Genomic DNA, 20,679 nt, shown 5'->3' with positions numbered 1-20,679 from the left:
TGACTACCAGGCAGGCAGACAAAGTTTTTAAAAATCACACCTGTGTCCGAAGGAAGCGGTTCAGTTTGGCATTGATAATATGAAATAGGCAAAGCCAAGAAACGAACGAAACCCATTATAATTAATCTTTAGAATCCTTTAGAACCCCTCATAATTACACTTTAGAATAATACCCTTTAGAATTATCCTTTAGAATTACCCTTTAGAATTAATCAAGGTGGGTTAGAAAGGTACTTCATTTTTGACAGATGGATGAAAGGACATAGCCAAATATTGAAGCAGCTTCACGGCTTAAAAATTGCACCCATGTCCAAAGGAAGCGGTTCAGTTTGGCATTTTTTATATGAAATAGGCAAAGCCGAGAAACGAAGAAACCCATTAGAATTATCCTTTAGAATTTCCATTTAGAACCCTTTAGAACCCATTAAAATAAACTTTATAACCCTTCAGAACCTTGACAACCCATTACAATAACTCTTTAGAACCCTTTAAAACCCATTAAAATAACTCTTTGAACCCTTTAGAATTACCCTTTAGAAGCCATTAGAATAACTCTTTAGAACCCTTTAGAATTACCTTGTAGATTTACCCTTTAGAATGACACTTTATAACCTTTTAGAATAATTACCCTTGAGAACTCTTTAGAATTACCTTTTAGAATACTTCAGAACCCATTAGAATTACCCTTTAGAACCATTTATAATTAAACATGGTGGGTTACAAAGGTTCTTCTTCCTTTTTGATGGACGGATGGAGCCACAACATAGCTAAATATTGAAGCTGCTTCACCACTTAAAAATTATCTCCCTCTTATCAGCGCTTGCGTGATCGGGATGAATTCAGAGACAGAGTACTGCTAAATGTTTGTTTTCCGATTCAAGTTCCGATTCATGTTCAAAATGTAACTTTCAATTTAAATTAAGTTGTTCCTCAATCATAAACTGAAGTTTGTCGATCAAGAGAGTGACGGACAGCCAACGACCCAATTTCTTAACCCCGTTTATCGCTTCCTGTGATTGAGGTATCTCGGGAGTGAAACAAGGCAATGACAGGAGAAAGGGCCTCCTTATTGCTCTATTTAAGGTCTTACAGGATTGTTTGACCACTCGTTAGACTGAGTGTAGTCCCACTAAGACTGCAGACTCCTTGCATATCAATTTCCCTTCTACATAAGGAAAGTAAATATTTAAATGCAATTGGTTAGATTCCCGAAAAGGCATCGACTTTCGAATGTTCAGGCAGTCTAAACTCCACGCCTCCCCCTGCCAAGGGAATCAAGCGAAGTATGATGCTCATTTATTTGCCAAAAACTCCACAATTTCATATTTTTGCATCAATTTGATTAAAAGGATTGAAGGTTTTAATCGTCACATCAACCATTTGTGTATGAAAATAATGTTGTACAGCACATTTCTGGGAAAATTACTCCAGGGGATTGGAAACGTGCAAGAAAAACAAATAAGCACACCCATACACACATGTACATACACACACACACACACACACACACACACACACACACACACACACACACACACACACACACACACACACACACACACACACACGAAAAAGTAAGTACACCTCATGTAAAGTCTTGACTTTTTCAACATATTTCAACATCCAGCTATTTGATCTTCATTTCAACAATATTGATAGATAAAGGTGATATAATACAACAAATATCATGAAACATTTACATTTTGTAGTCCATTGTATAATTTTAATAAACATAAATGCAAATTTCGCATGTGGAAAAAGTAAGTACACCCCCACATTTATCACTACTTTAAATACCTAAAATTAGAATCAGGTGCACCAGCTCAGGTGCAAATGATTAGAACATCGTTAGAGAAGATCTTGGAGGAACCTGTCTTATTTAAACCTCAGACATTTAGTTTGGTTTGCTCTTTGTTGTTGAAGTGTGCAGCGTCACCATGCCTAGATCAAAAGAGCTCTCTGAGGCCTTCAGAACGAAGGTTATAGATACCCAAGAGTCTGGGAAGGGATTTAAAAAGATCTCCAAACAATTTGAAATCAATCATTCGACTGTCCGGAAGATCATCTACAAGTGGAGAAGATTCCAAACAACTGCCAACTTGTTCAGGCCAGGCCGCCCCAGCAAGTTCAGCCCGAGAGCAGACCGCAAGATGCTGAAAGAAGTCTCTAAGAACCCCAGAATGTCATCACGGGACATACAGGTAGCTCTTGCCACTGTTGATGTCAAAGTGCACGAGTCTACCATTAGAAAGAGGCTGCACAAATTTGATCTACATGGGAGGTGTGCCAGGAGGAAACCTTTGCTGTCCAGAAAGAACATCAGGGCAAGACTAAAGTTTGCCAATGAACACCTCGGCAAAAACCAGCACTTCTGGAACAATGTGCTCTGGACAGATGAGTCAAAGGTAGAGCTATTTGGCCACAGTACCAGAAGACATGTTTGGCAAAAACCAAAGACAGCATTTGACCACAAGAACCTGATACCAACTGCAAAGCATGGTGGTGGAAACATTATGGTTTGGGGCAGCTTTGCTGCATCAGGGCCTGGGCAGCTCACCATCATAGAATCCACTGTGAATTCTTCATTGTACCAGAGGGTGCTTGAGGATAATGTGAGGCCATCTGTCGGAAAGTTGAAGCTCAACCGAAGGTGGACCTTGCAACATGACAATGACCCTAAACATACCAGTAAATCCACCAAGGAATTGGCTGAAAAGAAAGAAATGGAGGGTTCTGAAATGGCCAAGTCAAAGCCCGGATCTAAATCCCATCGAGATGTTGTGGGGGGATTTGAAACGAGCTGTGTATGCAAGAAACCCCTCAAACATCGCACAGCTGAAAGAATTCTGCATGGAGGAGTGGGCAAAAATTTCTCCCTGTCGATGACAGAGACTGGTAGACAGTTATAAGAAATGCCTACTTGAGGTTGTTTCTGCCAAAGGGGGCAATACCACCTATTAGAGCCAAGGGTGTACTTACTTTTTCCACAGAAGGAAATGGCATCTCTGTGAATTTTTTGTTGAATAAATTATTGCAAAGCCAATTTTTCATTGTTTTTTGTTCAATTAGATCAACTTTATCTATAGATACTGTTTAAATGAAGATCAAATATTGATATGTCCACATAAACACCTCACCACCAAGTAATTTAAAACACCTCACCACCAAGTAATTCAAAACACCTCACCACCACGTAATTTAAAACACCTCACCACCAAGTAATTTAAAACACCTCACCACCACATAATCCAAAACACCTCACCCCCATGTAATTCAAAACATCTTACCATCATGTCATTCAAAACATCTCACCACCACGTAATTCATTAGATGTTGTACAGCACATTGTACACCAACCAACCAACCAACCAACCAACCAACCAACACACACACACACACACACACACACACACACACACACACACACACACACACACACACACACACACACACACACACACACCTACCAGTATTACTACTACTATGAGACAGCCACAGACATTGAAGGATGCTTGCACAATACAAGTCGTATGCCAACGCATCAATGTAGTGCCTGACATTGCTTCATGTGGATATTTGCCAAAATACACGAGACGACAACATTTGTGAATGATTGTCCAAAACAAAGGCCAAAGACAGACACTGTTCCATCATCACTGAAGCAATATCATGAAGCAAAAGGTCAAATAAAACATTGCTTTGTCCCTAGAACCATGTTCTTCGCACTCTTCACAGGATGTGAAGAGGACCCTATACATTTGCAAGATCACATCCAAAGAAACTCTGAGCATCTCTAAACAAGAAGGAATATACAGACACTCGTGTGATGTGATATTTAGCTGGATGACTTACTTGTATACAGGTAGCATGATTGGCAGTGCAGAAGAGAGGTGAGGGGCGATCATCAGCAAATTAGATCGCTCATGTAGAGCTTCCTTCACCATATAGTACTAAAAGGACACCCCACAATTAATTAATCATCAACACACTAATAGCATCATTCAAAGTAACAATCAGAAATGTGAAGTGGAGAAAAATAAAACAATGGAAAGAGATACATACATTCCATTCCTGTACAATTATAGACGACATATAAATGATGACAATCTTAAAAAACGTCAGAATTAATGTACAAGCTTAGACAGGAAAGTGGTTGGGTGTTGGTGTGACATCTAAATTTCAGGAGAAGAAAGCTGTGGGTATATTGGGATGAAAATAAAATGGAGAACATTTTGTTGTTATACCTTCATTGGATTAGCATTCATATGCATTATGCATATGAATTGTGGAAATAAAAAAATACGAGTTTACTTCTAACAGTTATAAATGTCGCATCAGTTTTTCTCAAAAAATGTAACTTAAAATATTCACTAAAATAAAACTTTTTCATTGGAAGAATGAAGTGGTGGATGTGAGGAGTACGAGGAGGGGGGGGGGAGGGGGGGGATGGTTAGGGTTTTAGAAAAGATCGCAGAAAGGAGGGGGGGGGGGTGTTGTTTTTTCATGTTGTATTTTTTGACAAACATCAAGAGAATGAACTAACAAGAAAATAAGACAGAGAAAACAGTGGCAGCAATACTGCAAATAGCATGATAGTGAGGATAGTAAAGTTAAATTGGGATTATAAAGATCATGGGTCAGAATTTGGGATGAAAAGACATGGTGGTGCACTGCTTGCTTGAAGACCTGGAGGGAAGAGTGAGACAGCACACCCTCTGGAAATTGGTTCCATATACAGCCCCTGGTGTTGGGCTAGCGGCTAGGGTGGCAGCTTAGGATCCAAGGATCCTGGGTTCGAATCCCGGTCGATCGCTGAATTAACGCCAGGGGGGTTGACTCAGCCTGTCATCCTTCCGAGGTCGGCTAATTGAGTACCAGTTCACTGGTAATTCCCTGTGTGTCGTAAAAAGGCGACAAACAGGGTTGGCGGCAGGAAGGGCATCCGGCCGTAAAACATTGCTTCAAAAAGGGGACCAAAAAACAACAACAACCACGGTCCCCGAAAAAGGCCAACCCCCGCGGCCTCTAAACGGTGGTTTGGTTTATACAGGAGAATCGAGGGATAAAAACGTAGAGAAGGGCAGCGAGCCTGGATTTGTGAGATTAATGAATAAGGGGTTACTGGAAAAATGTACGCATCCTGGAATCAATAGGAATGGTAGGAAGACTGAGAGACTGGAAAAGAGGCAATTAAAATAAAATAAAAACAGAGCCCAGTCACCAGTCTGCGATACAAAAGTAACAGGACTTGAGTGTTTGTCCAATCATGGAAGCTGCAAATTTTGTTGAGTGGGGTATATAAAGAAATCAAAAAGAGAAAGGCAAAGCAGATACAGCAGGATGAGCAGTGGGTCGGGAGTGGCATTACGTCCGGAGGATATGGTGTGGCAGGACGTGTAGCGGGTCTGGTGTGGCAGAACAAGCGGCAGGTCCTGTGCAGCAGGATGCGCAACGAGTCCCGTGAAAGATCGCGAGATGGGTCCTGTGTGTCAGTAAGCCCGGCAAGTCGGGTGCGGCAGTATGCCCAGTGGGCCGGTTGCAGAAATATGCCCGGCGGGTCGGTTGTGTCATTACGCTCGGCGGGTCCGGTACTGCAGAATGCCCAGTTGGTCGAGTGCAACAGAACACACGGCTGGTAGGATGCAGCAGGATTGGCAGAGAGTCAGGTAAGGCAGAACATGTGGCATGTCGGGTGCGGCAGGACGACTGGTGGGTGGGGTGTGACAGCATGTGGGATGCAGCAGGATGCGTGGTGGGTTCAGTGTGGCAGGATGAGCGGCAGGACGGCGGGGGCTGCACAATACATGATGGGTGGAGTGTGACAGGTTTGTAAGTGAACCACAAAGGAAAGGTATGAACCTGGAAGAAGTAGCTTGCAGGAGGGACACACTTCGCCATTTTTCTCAGAGTTGGCGAAACGGACCATCAAACTTTCAGATGTTCATCAGTGAGTACCAGGGAGTATTTTAGGCAAAACATTTTTTGAAAACTTCGAAATAGAAGTTGGATTTTTTTTAATTGCTCTATATTGCCTAAGCCTTCATAACTATCCGATAGGTAATATTAAATGATCCCCAACCCCATTCCTTAGTGAGTGTGTATGGAAGTTGTGTTGGCAAGTGTTTTAGGCCCCCATAAATTTTTTTTAAAACAAACATTTTACTTCTTCAAAATGCAACCATGATTAGAACAGCACTAGGTAATGCTGCGTACCTTTGTACCCTTCTTTTTTTCTCAGTAGGCAATACAAAGTAGTAATCAAAACATGTGTATTCACAACACGAAATGCTTTAGCTTTTTCCAAAATCAGGAAAAAATATATATATCAGAAGAAAAAAAACAGTCAGAGAAAAGAGGGGTGCAAATATCTGTTCTTACAGTTAAACAGCACCCTATAGCAATTATCATGCACATACGTGAGTGTTGAAGTACATTCTTTGGGATCATTTGCTGAAGGTAAGTGTGCATTGTTAAATTATTTTTGAAAAAAGAAACTAACATATATATTCAAAACAAACATACAAACGTTTGAACGATAACTTGTATTCTGCAATATCACTTAAAAATTAAGGTTTTGCTGAAAGAGCACACATGTTGTACAAAACGTTTCCCTGTTAAAAAAAAAAAACTCACTTCATTGAAAATAAAAAGGCATACACTGTGTACAGACTGGCCTTTCAGACACCATTATTGGATGCTCTCAAATCCATGGAGTTTTGTGTGTTGATGCATTGTTTGGTTCCCTGTTTGGGCTACTGCAAAATTCTTCCTGTAATGTATGTATAAAATGACAAATAATTGTTTTTCGCCATCATTGCCAGAAGTAAATTTCAGTTCCATTACAAGAAACTTCAATGCAGGAGGAGGCCCTTCAACTCATCAGGCCTCTAAAATGGTTGCCAACCTAGGGTTGTTTTTGCATATACTGTACCTTCGTATCTCTCCTTTTTAATGCGGAGCATAAAGCAAGGGCGCAGCGCATACTATATTTATGGTCTTTGGTATGACTCGGCCAGGGTCAGGTTCAAACCGCTAACATACCAGACACAGAGCGGACACAAACAATTACACCACCATGTGGTATGCAGTGGGCCAGGCTATTTGACCCATCAGGCCTGCACAATGATTGCCAACACAAGATTGTATGTGTTATATCCTATTTTTCAATGCAAAGCATCACACAAGGCAGCAGCGACGTACGTCTTTTAAAGTCTTTGGTGTGGACTCGACCATCGTTTGAACTACCGATCTCCCAGACTTAGAGAGGATGCTCTAACTATTACACGGCCGAGTAAAAACATATATCATGGTTGTTTTGCTGGAACATCAGAGGCAATGCAATTTTTGTGGTTCCATTACTTTTAGTTCCAGGAGCAATGAAGCCAATTATCAATTTACCAATTAATCAATTCCTCCTCAAACAGTGTGATTGCCAGCCCTTTAGTTTGCACCTTCTTGTAGTGGTTACCCAAAAGCTATGGCTTTCATTTTATTGGCTAACTTTTTTGACCAGTCCCTTATGTCCCATGTTGGTAAAACTAGCATGCATCAGGACACATGGTGCATTGAGACATCCGCTCTAGTACTTAACTATTCTTGGCCAATGATATTGAGTGGCAATGTGTTGTTACTGCCCATAAATGCCAACATGTTGGCACTTCAGATGTTGTGATGTGCCAATGTGTTGGCAGTTAACATCATTGGCCAAGAATAGCTTTTGAGTGGAACTAACAGTGCACTCCAATTTCCCCGACATCTTGTTTTACACTGAATGAGCAATTTAATTTTTTTTCTGCTACAAATTCTTCCCTTCACTTTTTTTCTCATCCTGCAAGTTTTTGTTTTATAGTCTTTTAATTTTGCCACTAATTTTTACTGTGTTGCGATTTTCCTATTTCCATAACAATAGCTGGCACCTTGACAAGTCACTCGTATGGCATTTTCTGCAAAGGCCATGTTTTATCTTGCCACGCTCGTTTATATTTCACAATTAGGACATATAATAGCGTAATTAAAGAAGAAGAATAGAAGACACTGTTCAATTATGCTCTCAATAGTCATCGACGCTTACTATACTCATCTTATTGATTCATCTTCATGTAATCGTGCCTTGTTCTAACACAAGTAATGATGACGGTGCGAGTCGTCGTTTTTGACACATCTCCCCTCTTCATTGGCGTGCTCACCAAGCATTGTGCGTTGTGCAATGGCTGTATATAGGCCAATGCGGGACCCAAAGCATCGACCGCAAATATCACAATTATAGACTGGTCCTTGCAGAGATTGACGTTGGCAGGTTTTCCTTTCTCACCTCCCCCGTCTCTCGATAGCTAGGCTCTCACATTCAAAGTGGTCCAGGCCTTTGCAGCAAATGTTGCGCCAAGCTGACCTGTTTTGGGCCTGATGTTCAAAGGTGATGACTGGAATGGCACAAGACTTCAAGGAAACTTTATCCTCATAGCGCTTCCTTTGTTCACCACGTGACTGTTTACCAAATTTAAGTTGACCATAGAAAAGTGCTTTTGGGATTCTATGGTCTTCCATGCATGTGAGGTGTCCTGACAAGCGAAGCTGGGCTGGCATCAGGAAATACTCAATTCCTTGGATACGACAGTGGTCTAGGATTGAGGCGTCTCGGCGAATGCCACGTTCATGCCAGATGTGGTGTGTCAATCTCCAAAGGACACACATGCTTTACCAAGTCTTGATGTTACTTCGTCATCAATTATTGCATTTTGAGAGAGGACACCTCCAAGCTAGCAGAACTTATCTACAACTTTGAGTGGAGTGTCATTGATGGTAATGGATGGGACGGTATACACACCTTCTGGTCTCTGCTGAAGCATAACTTCGGTCTTCTTGAGGCCTATCCTAAGGCCATAGCGATGAGCAGATTACAAAAAGAAGTTGCCAATAAATTGCATATCTTGGAGATTATGACTGAAGAGTGCACATTCATCGGTGAAAAGTAGAGCACGTCTCAAAAAAGAAGATATAATAGTAGAAAAGTAAATCAAAAGCAAACACTTACGCGATTCTGGACTTATCCTTCAGACGTTGCAAATTGAAGACACTACTGTCGGTGCGAAACTGGATCATCACGAGTCACCGGTTGCAATATTTAAAGGCTTCATGAAGCATAGAGGAAAACACATGTGTTCAACACATGACCTATAGAGGGGAAAACACAATGCTAAATAACAGGGGAGCTAGGACACAGCATTGCTTTGTGCCAGGTAACAGGAAATGACTCAGAAGTACATCATCTGTACCTCACATGAGCAACCGTGGAAGGATCTGATGATGTTGACTAACTTAACGGGACAGCCGAACTTGTGCAATAGCAATAGCTTCTCTATTAACCAAATCAAATGCTTTCTTAAGGTCAACAAAGACCATGTATATATCGCAATGTTGTTCTCTGCCATTTTCCTCAAGTTGACGAACTGAGAACATCATATCGGTCGTGTCACATCCAGCGCGAAAGCCACATTGGCTTTTTGGATGATGCTGTTGACAATTGTTGGTGACATGCGATTAAGAATGATGCGGGCAAGTATTTTCCCAGCAATATATAGTAGGGCCATGCCACGATAGTGGTCAACACATGACCTATCACCTTTGCATTTGTACAGGGGAACAATCGTGAGATCTTTGAAAACCTATGGTACCGACTCCTCATTCCAGATGGTATTACAGAGTTGGGTCGGTTAGACGATGAGGTTGGCACAATAAAACTTGAAAACCTAGGAAGGGCCTTTCCAGATGACATCTTTTTGATAGCTCTGGTGGTTTCTTTTGTAGTCAGAGGGCGAGCAACGTCCTCTAATATAGGCTGCTGGGGAATAGAGTCAATGGCTGCATCCGAGATGGAGGAGAGAAAATTGAGGACGCCAATAAAGTGTTCAGCATAGTGCTCCAGGATCTTGTTTCAATACGTGATGAGCTGTTGGCCATTTGAGCTGTGGAATATGGTGATATCACAAGAAGACGGTTCATAGACTGCCCTTAGACCAGCACAGAAGCACTTCAAATTATTCATATCAGCTGCCTCCTGAATTTCTTCTGCTCTTGCTGCCCACCAGCTGTCTTTCATAGAACATGGTCTTGACTGTGCGAGTCTCCTAAGTTGCAGTTAGGAAGAGCGTTTGGTCCCTGAGCCTATGTCAATCCAGCAGAGATGAGCCACATGCATGACGTTAATTAGGGAGGAATTCTCATCAAACCAGCCTTTGTGACTGTTGTTGATGGATGAAACCAAGAATGTTGGAAGCTGCCCTGAAGGTGATATGTTGTAAAATTACCCAATTCCACTTTGGCATTCGTAGTAGGTACATCAATTGTTCCAAGGTGGCATTGAGATGATGCTGAAGCTGTGATTGCACATCGCTGCATTTAAGCTGTCGAGTGTTGAGCTTTGTAACAGGCTTGAATCGTTACCTTCTCACCGGAGGCTTGATCTTAAGTGCCATTTTACTGCTACCAAACCTGTGATTGGACCAATAGTCAGAGCCTCTCATGACGTGTGTGTTTGACATCATGCCAGTCACGTTGCCAGCCGATGACAAAATCAATGAGGTGACAATGTTTAGAGTGTGGATGCATCCATGCAGCTTTGTATGTATCAGTTTGTTAGAACAAAGAGTTTGTAGCGACGAGTTATTTGGTTGAACTTATAACCGGAGCCTCATTCCTCGAGAAGGGATATACCAGGTCGATGAGTCTCACCGAGTGCTGCAATGTCTATCCCACAGTGCGTCAATTCACAGCCAATAATGGCCGTTCAACGTTTGAGGCGGCTACCGTTGTCTTGTAGTGTGCGCAAATTCCAGGCACCAAAATGTAGGGTCTTGTTGTTACATTTGTTTGACTAGTTGTTTGTTAGTTAACTTTTATTTGTTGCTTCTTGACCGAAGAAATGAATGACATACCTTCCGTGGTAGGCAGGTAAGCATAAGTGGAGAACGCTTTCTTAAGGAAACTTTTTCTATCCCCTCTCCATATGGAGAGCAGTGCTACCCCTGAAGAGGGCTGCTTTGATGTCCAAGCAGAATTTGAATGTCACTGCTGCTCCTGGCCAATGATGAAACGACCAGCATACTTGGACCACCATACATGTGGACTCTCGACTAGGGACTCCCAGCAGCATCCTTTGCCTATCCCCAACATCACTCCTTCCTCACCACAGGATTTAGGTAAAGATGCATGGTGAGCAGGTGGGCAGGTACCAATGAAGGGAACAACCTACACGGAGAAGAGATTAAAGTGATAGAGGTGTGTGCTTTCCCTCTCCGACTCTCTCTTCCTATGAGCATCGTTGGCTGCAGGTGCAGTAAATGCAACGTGAAGTCTGATGAACAAAGGTGCAGCAGACTGGCCAAGTCTTCGGTATGATGCTACTGATGTCCAAAGTGGACACAACCGTTTGCAAATACTGTGCAGTGATGCCTAAGTTGGTGCCTCCACTGACTATCATGGGCACATTTATCCACGACGTAGCACTGCCCAGGCTGACCTACAGGTGCGGTTTGAAGTATGTGTCCTTCCGTTAGCCCTAGCCTAAAAAGGTTTCCCCCACAAGGCAGTGGGAATCCGTTACCCTGTACAAGGGGCCAATACCAGGTACTGTCAGCGGGAGCCAGCTGAGCCTGAGACCAGCTTAGGACAGGGGCATCACTTCCTGAGGTATCCAAAAAACAGCTACCCTGCTTCTGTAACACAATATTCTTGCAAATAAGTGTTTTATTCAGAACTTGTTTCGTCTTTATTTCAATTCTGCACAGTGTTTCTTTTTTTCTTTATTTTTCCTGCCAACTGGTGTGTGCTCTTTGAAATGACATATTTATTCTGTGACCATGACCTATAAAGGAAGCTCTTCCAAGAGCACTGAATGAAGTGCACAGAAAATATTGCATCATGTTCTCATCATTGCGTTGACCTTAAACATTGCTGTCTATACCACATACATCATGTAAATCACTGAACAATTGGAGAATTTAAAACTTAAATGATATGATAAAGAGAAAAGCCTACCTGTTCGATGTCAAAATTCATGAAGGCTTTTTGCAAGTAACGCACACCACCATGAATGAGTTTGGTGCTACGACTGCTTGTACCTGACGAGAAGTCGTTCTTCTCTACCAGTGCTGTCTTCAGTCCTGAAAGTAATACTGTGTCAAATGCTTCTCATGAAGCACACATTTCACTGCATAGAGTTAACAAATTCATCTGAAGTTATCAAGTTACACAAAAATATATAGTGCATGAAGTCCTCAGCCAAATCAACGACTTTAGCGAGAGTGCATCTCAATATTGTAAATTTGTTGGCCTGACTAATCGAGCCAGCGTCTAATTCTTTGGCCAAACAAACTTGGCTGGCTAATATAGGAAAAATGACATGTGAGACACAAACATACTTTGAGAGAGAGAATTGCAGTACAAATCAAATAGATTCGCTTTAATTTCGTATCTCATTCATATTAAGTGGCAGAAGGATTTAACTCTCTTAGAGACATGCACAGACACACAGTACAGATTAACAAACAGAAGAGCCTGGCCGCATAGCAAAGCCATTATTAGAGGTGATGCAAACATAATCAAGTATTGTGGTTGATGGGCCAAGCACATGACTTACCCCTTGTGACTGCATCCAAGGCACAGCCGCTGCCAGTGGCTCCTCCTCCAACCACCAGTACATCAAACTCTTTTGTGGAGTGCAGCGTGAGGAGCTGCGCAGCACGTGAAGGTAGCATGGCCGGTTCAGCCCGTTCCTTTTGTCTCTCCAATGCCGTTACATGCTTTTTGTTCTCGCGTCTCTGTCCATCCAAACATAAGTACATTAGAAATGCATTCTTCATAGGGATAGATTATACAAATAAACAAACAAAAAAAATACATTCTTCACCTGTCTGAAGCAGCTGATACCTTGCTTACCATGTTGCTTCTAATATACAGCATGGCTAATGAAGAAAACATTCAAACAAATCCGTTACTGTTAAAACTGGTTGTTTGTATTGTCATTCCACTGCAATTATAAGGATTTTTGCAAATACTGTATTGCAAATATCCACCCACATAAATGCCTCCTGATGTGGGCTTCCCTTCATTCCACTCTGCATGATTCATGCTCCCTTGGCCAGCAATAGCTATCTATCCAAAATACACAAGCAATTGTCTCCTTGTCAGTCTGTGCACTGACCACTGTTGTCTCTCTCCTTTATTTAACGGTTGGTTATGATGCAACATGCGGTATGTTGTGCTTTCATGTCAGGGTGGGAATATAGTGCAGACTGTATGGTCACAATTGCCATTTTTTAGTGTCTGATTTTCTTTATAAATCTCTTTAAGACAAGAGTGAGCAGCCTGCCTAGTGCCTATGTTCCTGCCCCTAATATAAAACATATCATAATCCTCATCATCATCATCATAATCATCATCATCCTATTGAAAACAAACTCAGTGGCATCAGGGAGGCAATAGCTAGAATGCTAGATCATAGACAAAAAGAAGCTTCAATGACAGAAGGATCAATCCTTTCTCTAACATAAAAGAATGGTACATCATATGAAGGGCAGTGTGGAGGTGGGGTAGAGGAGAGATGGATACGCAGCCAGGAGATTCACAAAGAATAATGTGAAACCATAGATTTTGGATGCAGTTCACAATTAATATGCAAACAAATTCTCCACTCATCTATTTCCTACATTCTGTTTAAAAAAAATTTTTTTTAATTATATATATATATATATATATATATATATATATTCCCAGATAATAAAGGTAAATGTTTCCACGCGTTTGAGATTCCAATGAATTTGAACATTTGGCTTCAATGAGGCAGGGGCAGTGCGGCAAACAGTGGAGCAATGCGAACCAACAGGTACCATTATTACACCAATTCTGACCTCTCGTGCCACCAAATCTGAGCTACTCTGATGGTAAGTCCTGTAATATGTATAGGTGTGACAACGCTGACTAAAAAGGGGCCTCAGAAATGGCCTGGAAGCTTTGAGCGAAGGTTAAGAACTCAATAACATGGACCCTAGTTTGAGGGGAAAGAATTGCTTTGGACAATGATTGTTTGCAATTTTAGAAAGCTAAGTGCATGCACAATAACTGGTTTTCGTTTTGAAAGACTTCAAGGAAATGGAAAAGCACAGTAAACTAGTTAAACGTAATACTCCTCGAGATAAAATCTTCGAAGATTATTGCATGCAACACAAAATAAGTCATTAGTTCCCTTTTTCAATTATTTGATGAACACCTCTTTCCTTGTAAATATGGTCTCAAAGACGATTCATGTGGATGAAAAGTGACATTCTTAGAAAACTAAAAGCATTAACAAATATTGCCCAATAATTAGCTGTGATGCAAAAACATATCAAGTTCTTGCTGAAAAATAAATATTGAATGCATTTGATTGGATCTGTTCATTAGCATTCTTTGATAAGAGAATTTGTGCTGCCAAAGCAGTTTCCTGGACAAGAAGTAAATTGGGTGGTTTGGCATTTCCTTTTGAGCGGAAATCCACAGCATATATTTGGATTTTTACCTGGATACTGACATAATGCCGACTCTTTCAAAAAGGGAATAAGGGATTTTAAAACAAAACTCAGGAAGAAAAGTGTGAGCAGAGGAAATAGTTGGTCCTGTGATGCAACTCTATTTACCAAAAGACCAGCATAGTCTGTGATGCAACCAACACTCTGCCTGTATTTCGATTACATTCCTCTAGGAATCAAAAAGAAGAAACAACACAAATAAAAGTTGAATATCCCATCACTTTGCTCCAGCGAATGTGAAATGCCTTTAAGATCTTCATACAAAACATAGGAGCCTTATCAAGCTGTTTAAGAAAATTTCTTCATTATTTCTTTGTACTTAATTATTATTTATTTCCAAATAACATCTTCAATGTACTTAGGCAGTTAAGACCGAAAAATAGGGCGTATCGTTCATTTTTTCAGGAAAGCACCAAATTTGGCACAGATGTAGTATGGACCTATACAATTGTTTTCCTGAGGGGCGCCCAAAAATTCAGAACCCCTGGTGGCCGCCATATTGAATTTCAACATGACCGCCCTCTGTGACCTATTTCCCTCAATAACTTCTATACTATGAGCGATAACACCACAGTTCCAGTGTCTTACCCCATGTTTTCATGGTCTCTGAATCCAATGGGATCAATTGCATAAAGATTGGCATCCATCATCTTTAATTTCAAGATGGCCACCATGGTGTTTCCATTTTCCTTGAATCTCTCATAGTATTTTAGGTAAAATTTCAATTCCAAGTGATACACATTGTTTTATTGGTCTCTGATAACAATGGAATGGTATTAATTAATCAAAGTTACACACAGTTGCAGTTTTAACTTAAAATATTGTGGGCACTTGAAAGGTGGAGGCTCTCGCACAGACGCGTAGTACTACAAGCACTGTCCATCGCAGTCACACAGTGATGTGCAGGGCAGATTTGCCCTTGAGCATTTACAGTTGCCTTTACAGGCCGACTTACAATGGCAGCTTATAAGCTCTGAACATGCCTCCTGTATCAGTGGTATTGTGGTCCAAATTGGTGTCCAAGAAGTCCCTGTTTTCATCCAGCCCCAATCAGCTGGTGATGGAAGTTCTGGGTAGGGCACAAGTGCCTGACTCCATACGTGTCCAGCCTGAAAACATGCACGTTTTAGGTGTTGTTCGAAGGCGTCTGCTGTTGGGGGAATGTGATCAATTGTTCTTGCCTTCTTCGTGAACAAGTGTCGGCGCATGTCATTCACTGTCTTTATCTCGGTAGTCCGGTCATAGAGGATGGCAACATATCCTTCTATGCTCTGTAGTTCCATAGTAATAGCGTCCACAGATGGCCTATAAGCGAGAGCATGAAAGGTCTGCGTGATGCTGGGGTATGCCTCCCAAGCCTTCCAGGCTGTCTTTTTCCCAATTTGGGCAAAAAATGACACTGTCGCAGCCAGTGAAGGCATGAAATAATGGCAAAGGCTCGGACTTCCTGCGGCCAAGGCCGGTGGCAATTTTATGGATGCAATCGTGAAAACAGATGGCAGTCATTCTTGAGTTCTGCTATCATTCCCTTCACCTTTGATTTACCAACTTGCTTTGGACTATTGAAAAGTGGAAGCTTATTCCGAGAGATTACATCATCTATAGCTTTCTCCTGCTTCTCCAGACGCTCTTCTATGAATGTTTGGTACTGTGTTTTACCAATCTTTTTAACGTGCATGACAGTCTCTCTAACGCTTTGATGGCATTATTTCCTTCGATTCAAGTGATAGAAGATCATTGCTGTCATCTTCGAACGGGTTGCCCATCTCCTCAATGGTTGAAACAAGGGAGCACACATCTTTGGCAAATGCTTGTTGTATACTACCAGTTTGTTCATGGTGTAGGTCCCTTTGCTCCTTCGGCTTCAAGTACAACTCTTCAAACTCTTCGATCATTCGAGCTACCTCAGGGCCCGCTGTCATCCACCTCCTCAGTGCAGCAAGGTTTTCAGTCAGGCCGACCGCTCCACCGTCTCTTTTCACGAGTACATTCAATTGTTCGTGAGCCTCATCGAGGCCTATTGATGAGAATTTCCGTCCAGTCTTGTTGGCAGTGAATGAGCCCTGGCAGAAGTTCTGGTAGACATGTGGACTAGTTTCTCCGAGTGCCACCATATCTCGCACATGAACAGGCAACCATCTGGCATAGTTAGTGTGATCCATGGAAAAAAACCAGGATACTAGTTCTGCTGTGGACTCCACATAGAGCTTGAGGTTTGAGCAACGAATGGATCTGACAAACTGGAAGATGGACAGCTGGAAGTCTAAGACAGTAGACCAGTACAAAAACTGTGGATGGCTATCTCTTTGTCCTGAGCACCAGTCGTCAAAGCTTCTTGGTTGATCTGTGACCTCCAGATACATTCCATATGCTTTCTTCTGCAAAATGTGTCGTGCGGCTGCTGTGACTTGGTGTGCGTGCCTGGCTTTGCACAAGTTGGATGCATGGATTAGAGAATCAGCTGTACCCACTGTAGTGATGTTAGCCTTGGTTATGGCATTCGTCCATCCACTGCCGTCCATGAAATCACCAATTGTCTTGAGGGCAGCCATCTCCGTGTGCAGTGGCCCCAACATCATAACCAATTTGTCTTCACCATAAAGTTCAGGATGACTCCACTGTATCCGCTTGCCAAGTGCATAGAGGGGTTGATCCATCGTGATGACTGGTACTTGCTCTGGATTCAGGAGTTGTGTGGCAGCCTTTACAACTTTTATGACGTGAGTGATCATGGCAACAGATGTTGATTTTTCTCTAAACATTGGCATCAAGGCTGTGGTCGCCTTCGGCTTCACCATCTGATGTAGGTGGCCAGCATGATATGCAGCCCAATATATGAACTCATCACTATCTGATTTCCCTGAATCATACCATCTTTTCAGTTCCTCCAACCAGTTTGTCTCCAACTTTCTGTCTTGCACCCATGCATCAGACATTGCCTTTACAGGCCCTTGCAGTTTCGGCGCGAAGAGGTGTTTTGGAAAGCCATCAGCAGGCAACACACTTGTGTAGGTTGCAGGGAGTGGTTGAATTTGTTTGGGTCCCTCTTTCGATATTATCAATCTTCCACGGTCTTCTCCAGGATCATCCTCTGTTGGGTGCTGGCAGAGCGATATCGCAGTTCCATGGAAGGAATCCTTTGCAGTCACCGAGCTGGGATTGTGGTCGATATTATCTGCTTGTGCTGTCGTGAAAACGCCAGAGTAAACTTGGGAGGACAAACAACACCATCGGCTTCAAACTGTTGAATAGCAGCATTTGCAGCACTCGCTAACAATCCCAGGATGCGGTCGTACGACACACAAAGTCCTAGACTATAGAAGCGATCTATGAGCTGCCGACTGCACGTTTCAGAATGTACTTTTAATGCTATGTAGATTGGTACCGGATTTTCTCGGTCTCTGTTGTGGCGAACGGTTTCCCTTTCCTTTGCTGCTGATTTCACACTATTAAATGCAAGCAACTGTGCAATAGTCCTACCTGCTTTTGCAACTGACTCCTCTTTCCCTGTCTGATGCACAATGCTAGGACCTTCTAAAATCATTGTCACCAGAGCTTCTTTTTTTTTTTTTTTTGTATACTGAATCGAGGCTCGTGAAAGAGCTAACATTTACTTCACAAACAAATCAACCAGACAAACAAAATACCAAAAAAGAGGGAGCGGAAGACAAGATGGGGAGAGAAGGGGAAGCACACAGACACAACATCCGAGAGCAGGGAAATGTGTGGAAGGGAGAGGGCCTGGGGGGAGGAGGCATGGGAAGGGGGGGGGGGGGGGAGGGAGAAGTATAAAACACAAGGACACCAAGGACTTCCTGGACAGAAGTTGCTATTTCAAAAATGTGGAATTGGGGTGAAATTAGCGGGGGTAGAAAAGATCAAGGTTTTGGATGGGGGAAGATAAGAGATGGTGGTGAACAGCTGTTTTAAAGACTTGGAGGGTGGAGTGGGATTGAAGAGAGTGAGGGAGTTTGTTCCAGAGGCGGGAGAAAAGAGGAATGAAGGAGTGAAGGTGAGCAGAGAGTCTTGATTTTGGCAGTTTAACCATAAGAGGGTTGCAGGCAGATCTTGTGCGACCTGTAGGAATATTTGCGGGACAGAGCCCAGAGAGCTGGGGGGGCAAGGCCGGAGAGGAGTCGGTAGAAGACGGAAAGACCACCAACCTGCCTGCGGTGAGTGAGTGAGAGGCCCTTGGAGTTAGCTTCATCGCGGGAGATTCCAATGATTCTGAATGCTTTGGTTTCAACAGCGTGAAGGCGAGCTAGGTGTGAGGCAGGAGCACCAGCCCAGAGGGGAGAGCAGTATTCCATTGAGCTGCGGATGAAAGCCTTGTATGTGGTGAGGAGCTCAGGTGTGCCAAGGAAGGACTTCGCACGACGGAGGATGCCCAGTCGGCGACTGGCTTTGGAGGCCAGATTTGAAATGTCGTTTTCCCAGGAAAGATCATGGCAGATAGTGAGACCCAAAAGCTTGAGTGACAGAACTTCTTGGAGAGGATTATTCAGAAAGTGGATGGGAGGGTTGTCCAGTCGGTCTTTTCGGAGAGACATCGTAAGAGTGTGAGATTTGTCAGGATTGAAAGACATGTTCCACTTGTTTGCCCAGTCTGTGATTTTGTCAAGGTCTGCAGAGAGTGAGGAGGCTGCAGACTGCCGATCTGAGGGATGAAGAATGGAGCGACAGAGAGTAGAGTCGTCAGCAAAGAGATAGAGAGGATTTTCAAGAGAGTCAGAGAGATCATTGATGAAGACCAGAAAAAGCACAGGGCCCAGAACACTGCCTTGGGGAACTCCAGCCTGAACAGGAAGAGGAGATGAGAGAAACCCATTCAGGGCCACACGTTGACTCCGACTAGAGAGGAAGTCCGCCAGCCATGCGTGGAGATTTCCATGGATACCAAAAGAGGAGAGTTTGGTGAGCAGAGCGGGGTGCCAGACCGTATCGAAGGCACGTGATATGTCAAGGGAGACTGCTCTAATTTCCTGTTTGGCATTGAGGACCTCCATCCATTGTTGAGAAAGCAGAAGCAGCATGTCCAGAGTGGAGTGTCCAGGTCTGAAACCAAATTGATGATCAGATATCAAGCCATTGGAGAAGAGGAAAGATTTCATATCTTAAGCAATGATGGATTCCATGACTTTGCTGATAATTGGGAGAAGGCTGATTGGTCTGTAGTTGCTGGGATCTGTTTTTGCACCTTTTTTGTGCAAAGCGGTGATGTTGACAGATTTCCAAGCAGATGGAAGATGACCTTGAGCAAAAGAGAGGGTGAAGAGAACAGAGAGAGGGAGTGAAAGAGCGGAAGAACATGATTTTAGGACCCGTGGGCTGATGCCGTCAGGTCCAGTTGCAGAATCAGAGTCGAGGGTTGACAGAAACTTTTCCACCTTGTCAGGAGTAAAGGACACAGAGTCCAGGAGCAGCTGGGTACGACTGGGTATGGTGGGTACAGAGAGAGATGGGTTTGGGACACAAGCTTTAGAGGCAAACACATAGTTGAGGCATTCAGCTTTTTCACGTGCGGAGTCAGCCGTGTGGCCATTTGAGGTGAGGGAGGGGATGGAGGGGGGAACAAACACCAGAAACAGATTTGACCAGACGCCACCAAGATTTGGAAGAGGGAGACAGATAAGAGAGTTCGGTCCTGAGAACGGAGAGATATTGTTTCCTGGCTCTCCTGAGGGTGGACACACACTTGTTTCGGGCTTTGTGAAAGGAAATGAGATTTCCTTCCGTTGGATTTGCTTTCCAGGAGACGAAAGCAAGTTGTTTCTGGGCAATAGCCTCACCACAAGATTCCGTGTACCATGGACGGGAGGAAGGGTATGACAACTGAAGACGAGATGGGATAAATCTGTGCATGAGAGAGAGCAATTTACTTTGGAAGAATTCCCAGGATGAGTTGATGTCAGAGGCAGTAGAGATGGGAGACCAGTCCAGATGATTGATGGCTGCTTGAAGACCGTGCCAGTTGGCCTGAGTGAAATGCCAGACTCGTCGACGCTGAGGAGGCTCTCTGAGAATGGTCAGAGAGATGTCCACTTTAACAAGCACATGATCAGAAGAGCCGATTGGAGCAGAAGAAGAGCAGCAGAAATTTTCAGGGAAGTTAGTCATA

The 20,679-nt window shown here is 43.0% G+C and overlaps 1 protein-coding gene across 10 annotated transcripts in view; it reads right to left on the bottom strand.

Moving 5' to 3' along the window:
• Positions 1–20,679, bottom strand: part of GPD2 (glycerol-3-phosphate dehydrogenase 2) — a 274,919-nt gene that overhangs the window by 138,646 nt on the left and 115,594 nt on the right. For all 10 annotated transcript variants that reach the window (XM_068123093.2, XM_068123084.2, XM_068123092.2 and 7 more), the window contains 3 exons: positions 12,635–12,815; positions 12,034–12,158; positions 3,853–3,950 (listed from right to left, as the gene is read on the bottom strand). In XM_068123093.2, coding sequence (XP_067979194.2) covers positions 3,853–3,950; positions 12,034–12,158; positions 12,635–12,752 — 341 coding nt within the window. In that variant the 5' untranslated portion in view covers positions 12,753–12,815. The remainder of the gene's footprint in view (positions 1–3,852; positions 3,951–12,033; positions 12,159–12,634; positions 12,816–20,679) is intronic.

Source organism: Myxine glutinosa, chromosome 7, assembly GCF_964187855.1.
Source record: "Myxine glutinosa chromosome 7, kmMyxGlut1.1, whole genome shotgun sequence".
NCBI classification, from domain to species: Eukaryota; Metazoa; Chordata; class Myxini; order Myxiniformes; family Myxinidae; genus Myxine; species Myxine glutinosa.
The sequence above is the reverse complement of the archived record's forward strand: the minus strand, read 5'-3'. Positions and strand labels throughout refer to the sequence as shown.